Source organism: Peromyscus eremicus, chromosome 20 (genome assembly GCF_949786415.1).
Source record: "Peromyscus eremicus chromosome 20, PerEre_H2_v1, whole genome shotgun sequence".
Taxonomy (NCBI): Eukaryota; Metazoa; Chordata; class Mammalia; order Rodentia; family Cricetidae; genus Peromyscus; species Peromyscus eremicus.
The window spans coordinates 47,760,530-47,779,698 of record NC_081436.1 but is presented as its reverse complement, the minus strand read 5'-3'; the positions used below and the strand labels follow the sequence as shown (position 1 = coordinate 47,779,698).

The 19,169-nt window shown below is 43.7% G+C and overlaps 1 protein-coding gene across 1 annotated transcript in view; it reads right to left on the bottom strand.

Moving 5' to 3' along the window:
* Positions 1-19,169, bottom strand: part of Ext1 (exostosin glycosyltransferase 1) — a 285,350-nt gene that overhangs the window by 32,267 nt on the left and 233,914 nt on the right. The window contains exons 2-4 of the mRNA XM_059246872.1: positions 7,703-7,796; positions 6,080-6,187; positions 1,978-2,097 (exon numbers count right to left, since the gene is read on the bottom strand). Coding sequence (XP_059102855.1) covers positions 1,978-2,097; positions 6,080-6,187; positions 7,703-7,796 — 322 coding nt within the window. The remainder of the gene's footprint in view (positions 1-1,977; positions 2,098-6,079; positions 6,188-7,702; positions 7,797-19,169) is intronic.

Here is a 19,169-nt window from a genome sequence, read left to right as displayed (position 1 = left end):
CAGAGGCTTACCACAGGATGGTATTAGGATGAAGACAGATTAACACCACAGTCTGAGTGTACAGAAGGACAGCAGCACGAGAGGATAAAAAGGCTAGCATATACCCGAAGATGTACCGAGTAGAACAAAAGAACACTCTAGAAAGAGTAACTAAAAGCATGAGAAAACAACCCACACGAAAGAAAAAAAAAAAGAGAGAGAAAAAAAGGCTACCCTTTCAATACAGATCATGATTAAAAGCCAGCTGACTAAAGAGTAAAACAGTTTGATGTAAAACAATAACCACGAATGCCCTAAAAATATTTCTGTGTATGTATACATACATAATAAATTAAAAGGCAAAATGCTCTTTCTAAATGCAGCCAGCAGGGAAGCCAAGACTCTTTTAAATGCAGACCCTGAGACTGTGGAACACAAAGAGAACAGAATGGACAAAAGTCAAAGGGTTAATATTTTAAAATATTATAAACTTCTAAAATATAGAAGTGTCAACAACAGTGTGGCAATTTCTTTGCTTTATCTGTGGGCTTCCTGAGCAAGAGACAGATGAAATTCAGTTAGTTTAGCTAACACTCTAAGGAGTAGGAGGTTAGAAAATGATTTATTATTTTTAAAGAAAAAAACCCTCTAGTCTGACCCAAAAAGAAAAGCAAACAGGAATTCAAAATAATCAGAACAGGCCTCCTGTAGCTTCAGGATGTACACCAGGCATGTGCATGGGACATTCTGGTGCCAGGTTACCTAGGGCTGAGATTTGGAGACGAGGTGAGGCCAGCATGGAAAAAATCCCCACTGCGCTTTGACCAGCACTGACTCCAGTCCCCACCACAGCAAGAACACTATCATGGGGACCAAACAGGTGACTTCAGTTTCCACCGCATTACTTGGGTGGCTTGTGTTTATTCAAGATTATATTCGCTTTCAGAGTGATCACTAACTGCCAAAGGAAATCCTCCCCAAGTGTGTAATAAATTGCCCCGCCCCATTCTGTCAGCAGCACCTGGGTCACCTCAGGAGACTGTCTGATCACTCCCCCTCCCACAGGCCTGGGACTCATGAGTGGGCAACTTTCTCTCCTCTCTTAGCACTTTGTGCTGCTCTGTGTAGCCTTGGGCCATTGCTATCTGCTCTGCTTCCTGTGGTTTTAATCATTTCCATGATTTTCTATTTTTCTCCTGCTTTAAAGAAGGTGACTTAAGGGAATGAGAATATGGCTTAGTGGCAGAGTGCTTTCTCAACATGAGCAGGCTCTATGTTCAATTCCTAATCTCTCACACTCACTCTCTCTCTCTCTCTCTCTCTCTCTCTCTCTCTCTCTCTCTCTCTCTCTCTCTCTCTCTCATACCCACACACGCACATACAGTAAAGCAACTTGAAGATAACTATCCATTCACCTGTCCGAGCTTCTATTTTTATAAAGGTTAACACTTCCTACACCAGCTGGACACAGTGATAGCAATGGTTTTTTTCCTTACCGTAACCTTACAACATGGGATGCTGGTTGGTTAGGTTGTATGTGTCTCCAGAATCAATTTTGCTGTCTCTTCAAATGGTACTACGGTGGTAGCCAAACTGTTCATATTTTTAGAATGGCAGAGGATACTTCCCTTACTTGGTCATTATCTTTTTTGCTAAATGTACACCAGAAATATGTCTTTAAAGGATGCCATTGAGCTTGAGTGACAGGAAGACAGTCATTACCCACATATCTCTAAAATTATGTCAGACAAAGCCAATCCCTTTGTCCAGAGCACAACTTCTCTCCATTTCCCTTCTGCTCCAAGAATCTGTCAGGAATGAAGGCATTTGCTTGGGAAAAGCCAAGCAGATGGGGGAGGGGAGGGGCAGTCACCAACACGTTCAAGGGCAGAAAATTTGGTCTTGTCCCATTTGACCAAACACACAACCCAATAGCCAAAGAGAGGTTGAGGAAAAAGGATTATTATTCCAGATCCCGAGCCACGTGGTCTCACTTACCTCTAGTGTAGTTAATACAATCTTCTCAACTGAAGAAAAATAAGCCTCCCACAAGAACTGTGTCTGCTGTCTAAGTGCTAGGATTTTATCCTGATGAATAGACCTGATTGTAGAAGGAATCTGGAACAGAAGGGGAACACACAGTAATAATAACTGTTCAACAGAGATGTGCTCCATCAAAACAACCTAGTGGGTTACACTTTAATCCTTCAGAGCCTCCATTTTCCAGCAAAAGGCTTATTAAAAATCACCAACCACTAGGTAGAAATGCTCCCCACCCAAGAAACAGGAGAACAAACAGGAGGTCTAGAGAAGCAGCCTGAAAGGCATTCAAAGGTGTGGACATTATGCACTGGCTTAGTCCTAAGATCCCGGTAGCCGGTTAGTTGCAAAGGGGACTCCCAAAGTCATAAGTTCTGCCTCCTCCTCAAGTCCAAAAAATCTTTGGCCCTGAAACAGACGGTCAAAATTTTTCTAAGAAGTAGATATAGGCCTGGGGGAAAGAAAAGAAGTGTCACTCCAGGAACCGTAAAGTATCTATAAATGTGTATTTCTAGAGCTGGTTCATGAGCCTCCCCATTCAATACAAACAGATTTAGCCATGTCTACACAGTCTTCCTCTAGCCTTTTGTGAACTTTTGTACAGCCAAGAGTGCTCTCCTCTTGGCTCCAGCTCTTACCCCAATCTCGCCGGATCTCCCAAACACTGTGTGTGTTTCTTCACAGGGTGTTCAATACCAAGTCAGGTAATTGTGAAGGAAGGCCTTTCTTGCTGTTCATATTGCTACATACGTTGTGGCTAAGAGACTAGTCCTTATGCTAGCTATTCAAGAAGTAAGAGCCTAATTGAACATGGCCACCTGACGCTATCATCAGGATATTGTTATTTTTAATAGTAGCATAGCTTGATATTACAGTACACGTGTTAATGGAACCAATGTGGCATTCTGGTTCTACCATTTACTAGATATACTTCCTTGGATGAGTTAGTTGCTCTCTCCAATTATTCATTTATAATATGATGTGGTGGTTAGAATAAAGATTATGTATTATGATGGTTTATTATTACTATTACTCTTGTTGGCACAGGGAGTTGCTGTTTCGAGCTGGACCAACTGATACTATGCAAAGCTGGGCCAGTTGTTTACTGTCTGCCTGTTAATCTGCCCTGATAGTTCCTTTATTTTTTTCCCCTGGTAGTTCTAAGATGCATTCCTTGGATTTCCGGTTAAGTTTCCTAGGCTTGCTCCCTCATTTCAACTACAGTTCAAGGTCTATTCCATTTATGTAATCTGTACTCTTAGGAGATTCTTTGTGATTATCAGCTGTCCTGTTGTGCTCACCTTTCTGCATGCTTGCCTCCCTACTGTGTGATGAATCAGGCAGATACGGAAACCTGGGCTAGATGAGGAATGCTCCGCCAACCACATTAATAGGAATGTTACCCCAAGTGTAGGACTACAGTATATCTGAGTTCGCCTTAGAGAAGAAGGAGATGATGGTACACTGTTAAGACTCAGGACTGCCCCTAGAAGAAGCAATGAAAGTTCCCCACAGTAAGACAGAAGGAAAAGCTGACTTGCTCTGTCAATAGACCAAACTAGGTACTAAATCTATGCTTTGAAGGGACCATAATACTGCAAGAAATATGATGGTAGCAGGTAAAGTTGAAACACTGGCAGGCTCAAGGTCAAGTGGAAATAAAATATCCTTAGAGGAGATAAATCATTCATGACATAGATCCTTGATAAGTCAAGAAAATTTATTTTTATTTACTCACTGAGAAAATGACCTAGATTGCCAAAGGAGAAATTAGAAAAAACTTATCCTCAATTTTCATAAGCATGCCCTTTTAAATGTTAATGGCATTCGCTAAGTCATACAGGTTGGCGTGGCCGTTTTTGTCATGGCCATGAGAACTAATCCATTAGGAAAATGCCAAAAGCCATCACTGCTACACTTCCTCCAGAAGAGTCCAGTCCAGGGTGCTTCTGCTGGGAGGAAGGATGTGTCACAGACTCAGCCACTAGTACGGCCCCTTCGCTTCCATGGCTGCTTCATGTCTTCAGTACCTGTAGAGCTGTGTGTTCCTCCAGTTCTTGTGTAAGACTGAAGTGTCTCCCAGCACTCTGCCAAGTGCTCTGGAGGACAATTCCAATTGATTGGCAGGATGGGGTTCCAAGTTCTAATGGCATTTGGCTATCCGTTATTAATCTGCTTGTCCTCAGAGACAGGTATGGGAAAGTGATAAATTAATTCCAATTTGGATGGAATGGTCTGGAAGTTGTAGAGCTCAATGAAGTCCCAATAAAAGGTTATATATGGTAACAAAACTAATAGGATCTACCAAAATAGAGAGAGGAAAGCCACGGCATGCTTCTCAGTGACAGGATGACAAGGACACGTGCAAACAAAAACACCAGAGCTATTCGAAAACAGGAAATGAAAAATTGTACCATAACAAAAACCATTTCCCAGAGCACACATTTGGGCGCTGTGCCAACTCTTTAAAACCATTGTTAACAAGAGCACAGTCACTGTTCAATATGGGGGCAGCTGTGTAAAAACAGATTGCAGATGAGGAGGAAAAATACCAGAAAAGGTGGGCACGGGGGTGTGAAAAATTCAATCTTTAGAGTCAAGTAAAAAAGTGACTTCAAAAGGTGAAATATCCATCAACTTCTATGAAGATATAGACACTGGACAACCACACTTAAGTGTCGTGCAAAGCTTTCCACCCCTCAAGACAAGCTCCAACTTGTTCACAGCAAGGGTGCCTGGGTACATGAATGGAGAACACGACTGATGTTTGTTATATCCAAAGTTTCCTTTAAAATGAGCATGTATTATTAAAACAGCATAAAAGGAAGGTCAAAGGCAGTGTGGGAAAGCACCACATACCTCACTTTGAGTGAGTGACTCAGACATCTACTATCCCTACATGGTTAGGGCTTTTTCTCACTATGTCTTGGAGGATGTCCCTATTGAATTATACCAGGAATAGTTACTACAAATATTAGCTTTTCATAAGATGCCCAAACCCCTTTCTCAGTGAGCACCTATGAAACTATGTTTTGTTTAGAACAGAATGTGATAACTCCAATGAACAGGTTCACCATTTTCAGAGTACACACTCCTCCAGGTTTGTGCTGAGGTTCCAAAAGCGCCAAGATCACAGACCTGAGAACCACATGAAAGGAATGTTCTAGAGCTGTCGTGACCTAGGCTTGAATAGTCCCACAGTGCTCTCCATTAGAGGGTACATTATCTGTGACTTTCAGAAGATGACTGTATTCTCTCACCAGTCCATTAGCAGACCAGCCAGGAGCACAGAGAAAAAAATCAAAAGCACAGTTAGAAACTCTATTTTATAGCTATCAATTAGTTTTGTTTTTAAAGCAAGAACATTAGAGATAATATTTCTGCAAAAACGTGTGGAGGTTTGAAGATAAAGTGTCTAATGCCATGAAAGACAAACACTAACTGAGCTATGAGAGTGTGCGGCAGCTTCCTGGGAACCTCAAACATGACTGCAGGGGGCTTGGAAATCCTCACCGAGTCTTGTTGCCCTTGCGTTTCTCTGTGCAGGTTGAGTTCCCTTTCCTGGAGCAACTGCAACTTTTATTAGGGACCCTTCTTTTAAATATTCACCCGAGTGACAGCCCTCCTGTAGGAACTCAGAGTGGGGCACTGCAGGAGTGGTAACCCTGGACATAGCAACCAACCGTAGACCTTGTGTGTCCTGGAGTTAACCGGAAATGGATACAGGAATGGAGGCACGGGATCTGAGGGGGTGTCAAGTCTAACACTGTTGGTGCTGAAGCTGAAGGGACTCCTCCACCTCTCCTTACCCAGCGAAGCTCATGCATTTTATCAGCAACAGCTACTTCCCAGAATATATTCTGTGGACCTGGACAGACTTTTGTGTTGGAAAGTGAACAATATCATATTAAACGACTTCATATTCACCATGACACAGGCAATTTTCTCCTGATAAAATTTCTTTTTATGGAGCTGACCTTTTGGATTCATCTTCTTTGAAAGTTGGGACGGGGGCAGCAATAATCGGCCGTTCTGCTGAAGGCCACAGCCCCTTCCTTACCTGTAATAACAATCTCTCATCGCCGATGACGGCAGCTTGGTTCCAATTAATCACTTCGGAGAATGGCAACTCCCATCCATTGCTGAGCATTACAGGGACACAGGCAGCCTGAGCGAAGGAAGGATTTCGTGAGTGCGAGGACAGCAACAGCACGAATTGTTCCAATCAGGAAAAGAATCAGTACAAATTCAATTACTGGCATCGCTTATGTGACATGCATGGGTCCTGGGCTGCTCAGGCCAGAAAGAAAGTGGTTTAGAATTACCAAATCACATGGGATTGTAAGCATCCAGACCAGACTTGAAGGTTTTCAAATCTTGCTTTAGCATGATAATATAACTCTTCTATTCTAGTATTCTAGTATTCTAGGTTTGGCTGACCTTACCTCCATGGAGATGACTGGCCTTGTTGCAGGAGTTTTATTGATGCAACAAAAGCTTTTTACCAATGGAATCTGAGCATAAAACCAGCCTTGAATATAACAGTTTTGTCAATGTAAGTGCTACACATTCACTTCCGCCATGGTTCACCCCAATGTCATGAACTAAGAGAGAACAGAATGAGGCCCAGCCTTTCTGGGTAGCACTTTCTGGACTTCTCTTCTGTAGTATCCAGGTTTCCTTTGCTCTATAAACATCTAACTCAAAAATTTGTTCCCTCCAGCATGGAGCATTGCAAACTTCAGCCATACCAGATTCTAGTCTGCACGGGGACCGAAGAGCCAGGGCACATCAATAAGCTAAAGATAAAATGGAGCTTCCAAGGAAGTCTTTATCCAAACCAGAGAGCCATTTCCTCCCTGAAACACCTATGAAGCTGCAAGAATGCTAGTGGGTGGTGGTATGCTTCTCAAAGCACACAAAGCACCGTAGAATGCCCTGCTGTGGAAGGGCGCTCTTCAGCCTGAGGATCCGGCAGGACTCACAGTTAGCATGGCAGGGTAAAGACACTATGAAACCCTGAAATACCCAGATGCAGACAAAATGCAAGTGACTGGGAGGACAGGAAGGAAGGATGAGAGAAGTAGTGAGCATCTGTCACCCTGCCATCCAAGAAGGCTGGCTGCAGCAGCAGCAGAAGGCATTTTGCAGTAGGACTGAACGACAGAGAGACTCCCTCCCACACAGGCTTCTGAGATTCCTCCTGAGAGCTTTGGAACATCAGGGCAAGGAGGTCCCACTACTCTCAAGAGTTTAGAAGAATTCATAGAGGACCAAGATGAGGACCTAACCCACAATTTCATTTTGGGGGGAAATAACAACAATACCCCACTGCCAGTGCTCCTGAGATTGGCTTGCAGGAGAAGAGGAGTCTCCTCTCCTAACTGAGGAGCTAGACTGGCAATCAGATCTGTCCATCTGCCCTCTGTCTGCAAATGTGTCCCTGAGGAATCCAGTTCCCGGGTGGTGAGACCATTTGATTGTCTCATGTCCGAAGGCAGGGAGTCAATCTTCTTCCCAATTCTGATTCTTCAAACTGGTTCAGATTTTCTTGGGAATTTTTTTTTTTAGGTCCTTAGCAAAAGCCATAGCTTCTTTTTGACTACTCTAGGAGAGTGAGAAAGCTGAAACCAGTTTGGCTTCACTCCTCAACCCCATGCCGGGACGTTTCATAGTCTCTTACCTGCAAAGCCTCCAGGAATCTGAAGGACCCAAGCCTGCGACCACGAGGAACCAGACAGAAAGTGGCATTGTGCAGCATTTCCCGATAATCATATCTGAAACAACAAGAGGCGTGGTCAGCAAGAGAAAATCCAAGAGGAAAACTGGATGGCTGAGGGTCATGGGGTGCATCCATTTATCCTTCATATCTGACCCTAGGGAAGGGCTACTCTTACTTTTCCATTTGGAGGTGGAGAGCTTGTTGCATGGAGAGTACAAACAGGATAATCGTATTGTATAAAGCAAACAGGATCTCTTTTGCAAACAGTTTATAAAAGGACAGGTCTAATGGTCCTCATAACGACTTGTCTTGCCTAGCCTCTGTCCCCCAAGATCAGATGGGGAGGGGCAAGGTCTCATTATGTAGCCCTGGCTGGCCTAGAACTTGCTCTGCAGAGCAGGATGGCCTCAAACTTACAGAGACTCATCCACTTCTGCCTCCTGTGTGCTGAGATTAAAGGTGTGCACCATGCAGCTCTTCCTGTGAAACAGTTTGCTCCCATAGGCAGGAGAAGCACCCCTGATGCATCTGCTTCCCCCTTAATGCCATGCCACTCAGCAACACTAAATGTTCTTGTTCTCTATTCCCCACACCATGCTATTAAAAGATACTTTGGAAACCTCCATCCTAAGCGCAAGCCAACATTTGTTTTCTCTTCAAACTGGAGTTTCTACATTTAACCAAGAACATTCAGTGACTCCTGACAAATAGTGCTATGGTGTAAGAATGGTTGCTTTGACTTTTGACAGAAAGATGGGGGAGTGGGGGACAGGGTAGAAGAAAGCTAATATGCAGAGTGAGAAAGATCGATAACAAAGAAAGAAAAACAGTAGGGAGGCATTGGAAACTAGGATAGAGAATGGATGGTTTTCCTTTTTACTCAAATGCCATTTCATAGTATTATACTGTTTTGTTTTTATTTGTTTGCTTGTGTTTTTGGAGGAGGGAGCACTCCAGACAAATTATAATACCATGAGTGTCACCCATCTCTTATTGTTAGTGAAATTTAGGACCACCAAAAAGCATTTAATTGTTTGAGGCTCCCACTTTATAGGTGTTTAACACCAAACACGTTCCTAAACCTGCAGCTTCAACTTCATGAGAAGTTTAAGAAAACTTGGGTAGCTAGAGATGCCTCATGTCCTATAAAGGCTCTGAATCCTCCAGCCAAGATGAAAACGTTCTCATTTTTCAAGCACTTCCAATGCTGAGCAGACAGGTGTGACTCTGACAGTAGCATATGTCACCAGCATTTTCCAACTCTAATAGTCTAATTTAACCATAGCCTGAAGGCGCTGGATTCTTCCCTCTTCTTTTTTTGGGATATTGATATATACATTCATATTTTTAAAGTCCACATCTATTTTTATATTCTCATATAAACTAGGCATATGGGAGTAAGCCAATTTTCAATTATAAACCCGTCATTAAGAAGAGACATCATGCAAAGGACCATTTGCTTAAACAAGCATGTACAACTAATTTGCACAAGAAAAGGTCACTGTGAATAGATTAAGATTATCTCCATTGAGAGCAAAATAAAAAGCCCTTGCTGCATTAATTAAGCTGCAAAATAGACTTCAAAGTGGAAAGGATTTTTTAAGAAGGATCAAATTTAGCTAAATAAAAATATTAAATTTTGATGGTAATGACGTCTCTTTCCACCAAACACAGAAAAATAATTGACAAGAATCTTCAAACTCAAATGTTGATAATGTCTGAATTCTACCTAATAGGTAGAGAAGGGCGAAAGAATATACAGACACAAATTTATGTGTGAAACTTAAACCAATTTTTTTTTAATATAGAAAGGTCGAATATACTTCAGACTACTGCAAGGTTTAACAGATACCCAGAATAGAAACCCCCGAGGGACCAGCACACAGTCCTACATCCTCATCATTAAACTGCTAAAAATGTAAAATCTTATTAGTGTCCCGGATTGTAACAAGTTTCAAAGTTTCCACTTGCAGAATTTACTTTATAGAACGTGTGGAAGGAAAAGAAGGGCAGAAAACTCCTGGGGAAAAGTCAAGTGACAGTTACCCTGACTTTTAAATGGCTGTACAGAAGCATTAGTTGCTGATGTAGCAAAGGAAGCCACATGACTGAAGCTGGAAGCCATTCATATATTGAGATGTGCAGAAAGAACACCCTTGAGCCAGTTAGTACCCTTAACACAGGAGCTTTCGGGGTATCAGTTTTGTCATCGGAATTAGGAGGTGTGGCCTTGTTGGAGGATGTGTGTCACAGGGGGTGGGCTTTGAGGCTTCAAAAGTCTCACACCAGGCCCAGTCTCCCCCTTCCCCATGCCCGATTGCTCCAATGCTTTGCTTGCCTTCTGCTGTGTTTAACACCAGGACGGTGATGGGCTCACCCCATGAAACTGTAGGCAAGCCCCCAATTAAATGCTTACTTTTATAAGTTGCCTTGGTTATGGTGTCTCTCCATGGCAATAGAAAAGTAACTGACATGAATCTTTTCCATTCCAACTTTTAAGCATGCTCAGTCCTTTCGGATTTTATGGTCAATGAGTTCATGAAATACTGAGGAGCTTCAGTTGAAGAGATAACAATACCCTTTAACTGGGCCAGCTACTGGTTTCAATTGGGGCGCTTCCTATTTTGGTATCCTTTACCTCCATTTCCTGTGATGCTCTTTTACTTAACTCAACCATTCATTTATTCGTCTGTCCTTCTACGAAACACTTTCACCATATTGTCGCTTTCAGACAGACACTACTCAGAGGTGGTTTATCTACCCAAGAATGATCTGACAACAGATAAGATGTAAAATCTCCTAAAGGCATTCACGTTGCCAAAGAAAACTACAGCCATCACTCCAGCATGACACATAGGAACCCTCTGGAATCCCCCCCCCCAACAAACATTTTACTAGTAAAAATTTTTTTAAAAAAGTTTGATTTAGCTTTCTTGAAATAGTGCCAAAGGCATAAACAAAAGAGAGAAATGTCCATTTGAGAAAATCTGCCCAGCCTGAGATAACTGGTATCTGTTCCATGACCTGCTCCGTTCTACCCGTTTCCACCTCTGCCTGCGAGAACTGAGAACTGAACCCGAGGAGACACACCCACACCCAACTCCTGCCAGGAAGGGAAAAGACAACCCATCGAAGCAGAGTAAACATTTTCAAATCATACATCCTATAAGGAACTTTTGTCTAGAATATGTAAAGAACCCTTCTGACTCAACCAAAAGACAATCCAATGTAAACATGGGCTAAGAATTTGAACTGATATTTCCTCCAAAGAAAATGGATAAGGTGCCAAGAAGAGCACAGGAAGATACCAAACATCATTAGTCATTGGAGAAGTGGAAATCAAAACACAATGAGGCACCACTTGCTACCTGCTAGGTATTATTGAAGAAGACAGATGAGAACAAGCATTGGTGAGGTGTGGAAAACAGGAACCCTTCCATGGTGCTGGTAAGAAAGTGAAATGGTGAGGCTGCTTTGGGGACAACTTGGCAGTTCCTTCTCAAACTAAAAATGGACTTTCATATGACCCAGCACTTGTATGTGGGCATTTATCCCAGAGAAACGAAGGCTTACTTTTACATGGAAAAACTGTCCACAAATGTGGACAGCAGTTTTAACTGTAATAGCCCTACAGTGGAAAGCACAGAGATGCCCTTCAAAGCATGAAAGAGAAAACAGACTGTGGTATAGACATAGCCTAGAACACTTCTCGAAAAATGAATCAAATAAAATGAAATGGGACAAACGACTCGCATATACAAGAACCCCAAGGATGTTAATGCTGAGCCCAAAGCCATTCTCAAAAGGATACACTCATTGCTCCGTTTTTATAACACTTGGGACAGCACGTAGTTACAGGGCTGGAGAACTGAGTAGTGTTATCGTTAGTTAGAGGTGGGGGAGACAGGCAGGTAGGCTTGAGAGGTCAAGTGGGGGGACACTCTTCTAAAGTAGACCAGTTCTCCTGCTTGAGTCAGGAAATGCGCAGCATGCTATCATCCCACATACCTTAAAGACAAACACACTAACCTAAACGAGTTGGGAAGGAGATGTGATAACTGCTCTCTAAGAATTTCCACCTTTAACTGATAAACCAGTTTGCCAACAGGCATTACAATCCCCACTCCGGAGGAAACGACGCAGGAGGTGGAAGAGTTTTCTTAAGTGGTTACAAAGAAATGTGCAGTAAAAAGGACATGACCTTGGATTTAACCTGGAAGCCAGTACCACTCGATAGTTATGATAATTTTCTTCCTAAAGTTGTCCTGGACAATATACGGGATATACCCCATTTAAGATGAGCTACGGAATAAGGCATATTTGAAGTTTTTTGTCACCACACAGAATGCATTGTTTCTAGTAGAGAGTCAGTGTCACTGGCAAGAGGAGGGGCAGAGTGGTACCTACCATGCCACCAACTGTTCTCCTAGCCACTGGTATCACCTGCATTATCTGGGAACTGCAGAGATCTCAAGATCACCCAGGCCCACTCAATCAAGAACTCTGGGGAAAGAGCCCTGGATTCTACGTGAATTTGTTGTAATGCACAGTACATTTTGAGCAGCACAGGCCTGGTAGTTAAGAACTTAGTAATCAAGAGCTCAGGGGTCAACCGCCAAACCCGGGGTGTACATTCCAAGCTTGCTATATACAAACGGGGTGATCTTAGGAAATGGTAATTTGCCTAGGCTCAGTTTCCTTGTTCATCCAAAGGGGATGACACTTCTAACCATGCTGATCAAATGATACATTTTAACTAAGGCACAGCACCTTATAAACAGTTCTGAAAATGATATCTATAATCACCACAGCTGAGGGAGACGGTAGATAATAGGAAGCACAGGCAGTTGTAAACAAGGAAATCTGGGTTGAAGAATTTGGTGTTTGGATCTCCTGTGTGACCCCCATGCAAATCTCTTAGCTTCTGCGAGTCTCAAAGCTGTGAAACTCAAATGAAATTATGTACATGCAGTCTAATCAGGGAAGCAGTATGCAATTGCAAGTTATTATGGCAAATTATATCAGAAGGGATGGAATAAACATTTTTTTAAAAACTACCAACAATAAAAAATAAAAATAAAAACAGATTTGCAGAGACAGCCAAGAGACAAATGTGAAGCAGATCCTTTAAAAAAAAAAAAAAACAAAAACAAAAACAAAACTAAACCAGAAGCAGTACGTCTCAACACAGCAGCGGCGTGTAGTTTAAAAGCATTTTTCACATCAGAAGCTGTACAAGGAAAGATGCTACTGCTGCAGCATGCAGTGTGCCCGGGGTTTCCACAGACCCACTGTCACAAGCGCATGTACCCAAACGATCTGGCTCTTTTGCTAGCCACAGAGGACAGGGACGAAGCCAGCCATGGGTCTCCAACCTCCAGACTCACGTAGTTCCAGTCTGCCCGAGGTGGTAGTTGGTTTTCACTATTTATTTATGAACTGGGCGAACATCTCCAGCTGGTCTACTCCTGCCAGCCCCAATCCTTATATGTAATTACTCTTCCTCTGTTTACATCCAGGTTTGAGTCACATCTCTTATGAAAAGAATCGGAAGGAATATGCTTGGGATGGTTGAAGTTCCACAGAGTGCCCCGGGGATGAGGAAAATGAAACGCAGATCCACGCAGCAACATCTCTGATCTTTGTGTGTGTGTGTGGGTGTGTGTGTGTGTGTGTGTGTTCTTCCATCCACTCAGCGAAAGTCAGGAGGAAGATGCCTCTCACATGTTAGGCACCACTTAAGAAGCTCCTGGTCCAGTGAGAAGACCGAAATTATCAGATAACTGTAAGTCACTGGGGGTGGGGAGATGTTCATACGGAGGCGTGGGCTGGTTTATAAAGACAGGACAAGGCATGGCCACAGGTGGCCTTAGTGAGGAAAGGGAGCACAGAGGTCATGCCGATTTCTAGAACGTCTAGCCAAGTACTGATGGGGGAGCAAGAACTAGCAGATACAGGGAGGGGATGGGCATTTCTAGGCTAGAGGTAGTCCACCAGGAAGATGGGGTCCAAGGTGAGGGAGAACATACAATTTGGAGTTGGTCAGAAAGGGTTAAAGAGGCTGCTAGCTCAGGAGGGGCCTGATAGGATGACCCTGCTTGTTCCCTCCTGGAACTCAGGAGGGTGAGACTGAGTCACTGAGGAGCTCAAGAATGACATGATCCCCAAAGTACCCCGAGGACCATACCGCTCAGTCCCACAGGCAGATGAAAAAACTGTAAATGGACTAGGACGGCGGCACCAACCAGTCTCCCAGCTCTAGGGTCCTGATTCTAAAGTTATTTTCTCTTCATTACACAATGCTGCTTCTGGTCAGCCCACATAACATGTGGTGTCTGAAGACATATGATTCTTATGAAGACAATTAGTAAGCTGCTCAGCTCATCTCTGGACCCCTTGACAAGCAGCTGCCACTTACTGGGCCTTCTCCCCCAAACTTCACCCTAGCTCACTATTAGCTTGTTGCTTCTTCCTCTTCCTAAGTCCAGATTTAATGCTTAAAATTTCAATTACTCTTGAGGGGGGATAAAAATTAAAGGTCAGGACATGGGACAGTATGAAATTGATCCCTGGCACAGATTTGAACTGAGAAACATTTAGTAGGAGTAAGAAAATGGGTCCAGCTGGACCCTGTGCTGAGTTCTCTTGAAAACACATGCCATGGCAGAAAAAAGCATGGGTTCCAGTGGTTCTACAGCATTCACTGGGTTTGTGGAATCTTTGTCTGTCTGACATGTCCTTACAGGTCTTGTGCACATAACTGAGCTGCTTTACATACATGTCAATCAGTTACCCAAAGACCTAGAACTGCACACAAAGTGTGACTGATCGGCGGAGCGATAGCCTTAGGGGTAATCAGCAACACAACACCCTTGCAGTAGCAGCTGCTACTTAAAGGTGGTGCCGTTTCCTGAACTGAACATTCAACAGGCAACCAACCAGTCATGGCAAGAATTAGGTATTCCTCCCTTTGTCGTCTCTGGTGTGAGACCGCCAATTCTAGGCTGTCCATTGCAGACAGGGATGCTTGTATAAAACCAAGGACAGGGACTTACATTCATCTTTTCATATTTCCTGGCTTCTAGACAAGGCAGTTTTCTTTCTATGTCAATTTAAAATCTATTTCAATACAGGAACAGGAGGAGGAGGGGGGGAGCATTCTATGGGCCAAGGCCTCTGTAAGAGGCACTAACTCTCTCATAAGTATCATCATACGATCGCCATGGACATAGGTTTGATACACAGGCGGATACAGTGACACCTGCCTTTTACCACAGAAGAAAGAGGACGGGGATGGTTGGCATCAAATATGCTCTTGAACACACTGGGTCATCATCCCTGTGGTTTCTAATCTTGCCCATAGCATCACCACTGACAGTTCAGAACTGTGAAGTGGTAATTGTTATTCACATACATTAACAGACACAGCATACACTGAGCATATCGTGTACTTCCAAAGGGGTAGAATACCATCCTGATGGTACAAGCCTTTAACCCCAGCACTCGGGAAGCAGAGGCAGGCAGATCTACTATGGCTAGCTCCACAACAGTGGGGACTACAGAGAGACCTTGTCTCAAAAAACCATCCTGGTTCCTGCTAGTCAAAGAGCAGCTCAATGGCTAATATATAAGCCCATGAATAAATACAATGACTGTTAGCGACAACACCTACACTACTAATAATCCCACTGATGAAACCTTTCCTGTGCGCAGGGTATCACACAGTCTATACCCTCCCTTGTATTTTATCGTTATGACCTCCATGAGGAGTAGAACAGTGCAACGACTGTTCTCCTTTCACAGGTGATGACGCAGAAAGGCTTTGTGGAGTTTGTGTAAGGAAAGCAGTGTCTGCAGTGTATTCTACAGGCTCTCTGAGCTTTTCCCAGAAGAAGGGAGAAACACAGAGGTAGCAAAGGTGAAGACAGGGATTTGTAACACACTGCGCCCTGCGACATTAATCCGGGGGAGCTGTCAGGAGGACACAGGTCTTGCCGAGCCCGCTTTTATACCCTCCGTGCCAGGCTTCAAAACTATTCTGAGAGGAATGCAGTCCTAAGGCATGTGAATCAAAATGCTCTGGCTAGAAATGAAGTGTTTCGGACAGGGCTAAATAACGGGTTACCTGGGTACAGAGGGAAGAGGAGACACTGGCAATAAAAAATAAAATAAAATAAAATAAAATAAAAACACCCGATGTAACAATAGCCTTGATGGATAAATGGTCCAGAAGAGATATATAGCAGGCCACTCAGCAAAGGAGAGGGCCAAGGTCATTATCTTACCATTAGCTTTTCCCTAGGTGCTCTGCCACAGGAGACGGCCAAGTGGAACAGGGCCAGAAACGTGGAGTGAAGGCTAGGAAGATCTGGACAGGACAGGCAGCAGAGAGTGTATATTCTAAGGACAGCTTCACCCTGGTTGACAGGAGTGAGGAGGACGGGGATCTGGAAGTGAACACTTCAGGCTTCCCTGTCTTTCTGCCTACCTTCCACTCCTGATGTCCAGAGTAAGTCCCTGAGACCACCCATGTCCTGGAACCTGTCTTGACTCTATTGCTCACTCTACTAAGTTGTTCATTTTTACCCCTTCCTTCCCTCAGGCTTCAAGAGTCAGGGCTTAGGTCTTACTATATCTCTTGGTCCACCACCTACCTACCTATGGCTAGCATTCACCAGCTTACACTGTGTTATATAGGGGACTATGAAAGAAAGGTGAACATGAAGTGATGTAAGTCTTCATTATGACAAGCTCAACGTTAGTCAATAAGCACATATCCAACTCTTGATCACACCAAGCCTGCCTAAGGTGATGTTCCAATTTCAATGGGACTCAGAACAAAACAAAACAGAAATCAATCTTTTACTCTTGGTTTCCCTTTTGTACATTTAAAACCCCATGTTCTCTGTCTTTATTTCTAAAGGTCTGGCAACTTGTTAAAAAGTTATCTTCTCCTTGAACAGTGATGAGAATTGGAAATTTGTGCTTCACCAGGCCTGATAAATAGCATTATGTGAAGATCACGTCAAATGTATGCACAGCGGTGCTCTCACTGAACACTCTCCTGCCCTTCCTCCATGCCTGAGCTGAGGAGAACAATTGCAGACCCTCCTGATGGCTTCTCCAATGACAAACACTGACTCAGTCCAAAAGCAAAGGCTTCCCACCCACAGGAGGATCGGGCTCACTCTAATGTTCTAAGTACTTCTCTTTTTGATTTAAGAAAAAGACCTTTTCCTCCCTGGCTATCCCTGTCTGCCCTTAGATGAGGCAAATGGTTAGAATTCCTGATGGGCTTTTCTCATAGCCAGGGAAGGCATGGATGGAGACAGAGACTGTCTGAGACACCGCACTCTCTGCCAGTGCTTAAACCTTCTGTCTGATCCCTGCACTTAAGAGATTACAAAACCTTGAGACATGGCCCTGGTTTTGATAACCACACTTTCCTATCTTCTCTCCCACTATCACCAAAACTGGGTTTAAATTTTTGACTTAGACAGGAACAACTCAGTCCTGGGCCTTTGACACTGACTGTGCAAACAAGACCTTGGAATGGCATATATTAATATGTTAAATACTACGGAAATCTAGGGCACTCAAATGTAAGATGTAAGTTTCATCAAAGAAGATGTCAATAGGAAGTGTGATTTCCCCACTTTGGTGTGGGTGGAGGGGTGTATAGACATACAAATGCAGGGGTGTGGCCAAATGACATAAAACACTTATGCCATGGTAAAAAAAAAAAATGAATGTTACATATTGATGATGTACTGGACCACCATTGTATGATAGCTGAGTTCAAGATTCTGCCATTTCTTTAGGCAGAAACACAATATTACTTTGGGGGAGACAGTCTATGGAGGTGAGTCACCTCTCCTTCCTCCAGCTGGCTATACTTTCCACAGTCCTCTGGAGAAGCTGCTAAAGAGATGTCTCATTCTGAAACAGGGCTGTGGAACAAAGAAAATAGATGCATCTGACTGGAGAGCGGTAGAGCAGATGATCCTGAGGATGCCTTTGTGCCCTGGCATCGTTGGATGTTAAGGTTTGAACAGGCTCATGTGTTTAAAAAAACGTGGTTCCCAGCTAGGGGTGCTACTTTGGTAAAACAGTGAAAAGTTTGGAAGTAGGAGCCCTATTAGAGGCACTGCATCACCGAGGGCATGCTTCAGAAGGTCACATCTTACCCTGACTCTTGTCCTGCCTCTCACTGCTTTCTGTTTATCAGGATCTGAGCAGATTCGCATCCCCCAAATGCTCCCACTTCCCCATAAACCCAGATCAATAGGGCGAAGGACTATAGACTGGAATCTCTGATACTGCTAAATATCAGAATTAAGCTAAAATAAAGAATTCCTTCTTGGGGGCCCAGAGAGATGGCTCAGTGGCTGAAAGCAATCCACATGGAGGCTTCTTACAACTGCCTGTAAATTCAGTTCCAGAGGATCAGACACCCTATTCAGACCCCCATATGCTCCTGCACACGTGGTCCATGTACCTACAGCCACCCCCCCCCCACACACACACGCACACATGCACGCACGCACGCACGCGCACACACACACACACATATACATACAGTAAATAGTATTTAAATAGAGCATATTCTTTTAAAAGCTCCTTTTTTGAAATTCTCTTCTTAGGTATTTTTGCGGCAGCTATGAGAAAGTAACCAACGCATTACAAATGAGTACTGTGCAACTTCTGCCCACCAGGTAGGCTTCCGAGCCCCAGGGAAGCAAAGATGCACAGCGGTCTAGGACTGCCTACTAGCAGAATCTGTCCTTCTGCAGAAAGCAGAGTGTGCTCCCATCCTTCACTCCCGTGCTTCTCCGGTGCTATTCCTCCTTCCCACGGAGAAGGAGCTCAGCAACAGAAGCACATTCAAGTTCCTGTTGGCTTTAAAACAGACCAAGCCCAATCTTAGCCCCTTAAAATCTGCTTTCTATCAAATGACTGAAGAACCCTGTTAAATGTCATGCTCTGGGTTAAATGATCCCAATGGCTCCTCCAGCTGCTTAGACCAATATTCACACCCCTGGGATATGGGGATGCATTAAAATAGCCTCTACCCACAGCTTCAACATCCCCCTTTCTCGCTTCCCATCGATAGCCACAGAGTTCTCAGTTTTTCAGTACAGCACACTTGCTCTCATTCTTACACTTGCTGTGCCTTAGACCAGAATATTCTTCTTCCAGATGTTTTCCAGGATGCCCATCAGTGTGCATACTCCTCAGAGAGGTGCTCCGAGACTGGCCTGTGGGCAGGCCTTCCCACTGCCTTGGTGTGGCTCTGTTCTGACACTGAAGGCCGCCTGAATTCAGACACATATTCTTTGGAGGGCTCACTCTTCTTTCCTGCCCAAACATAACATACTGTGTAACAGCAGGAACACACCTTTTCTTGTTCACTACCATTAGTCCAGTC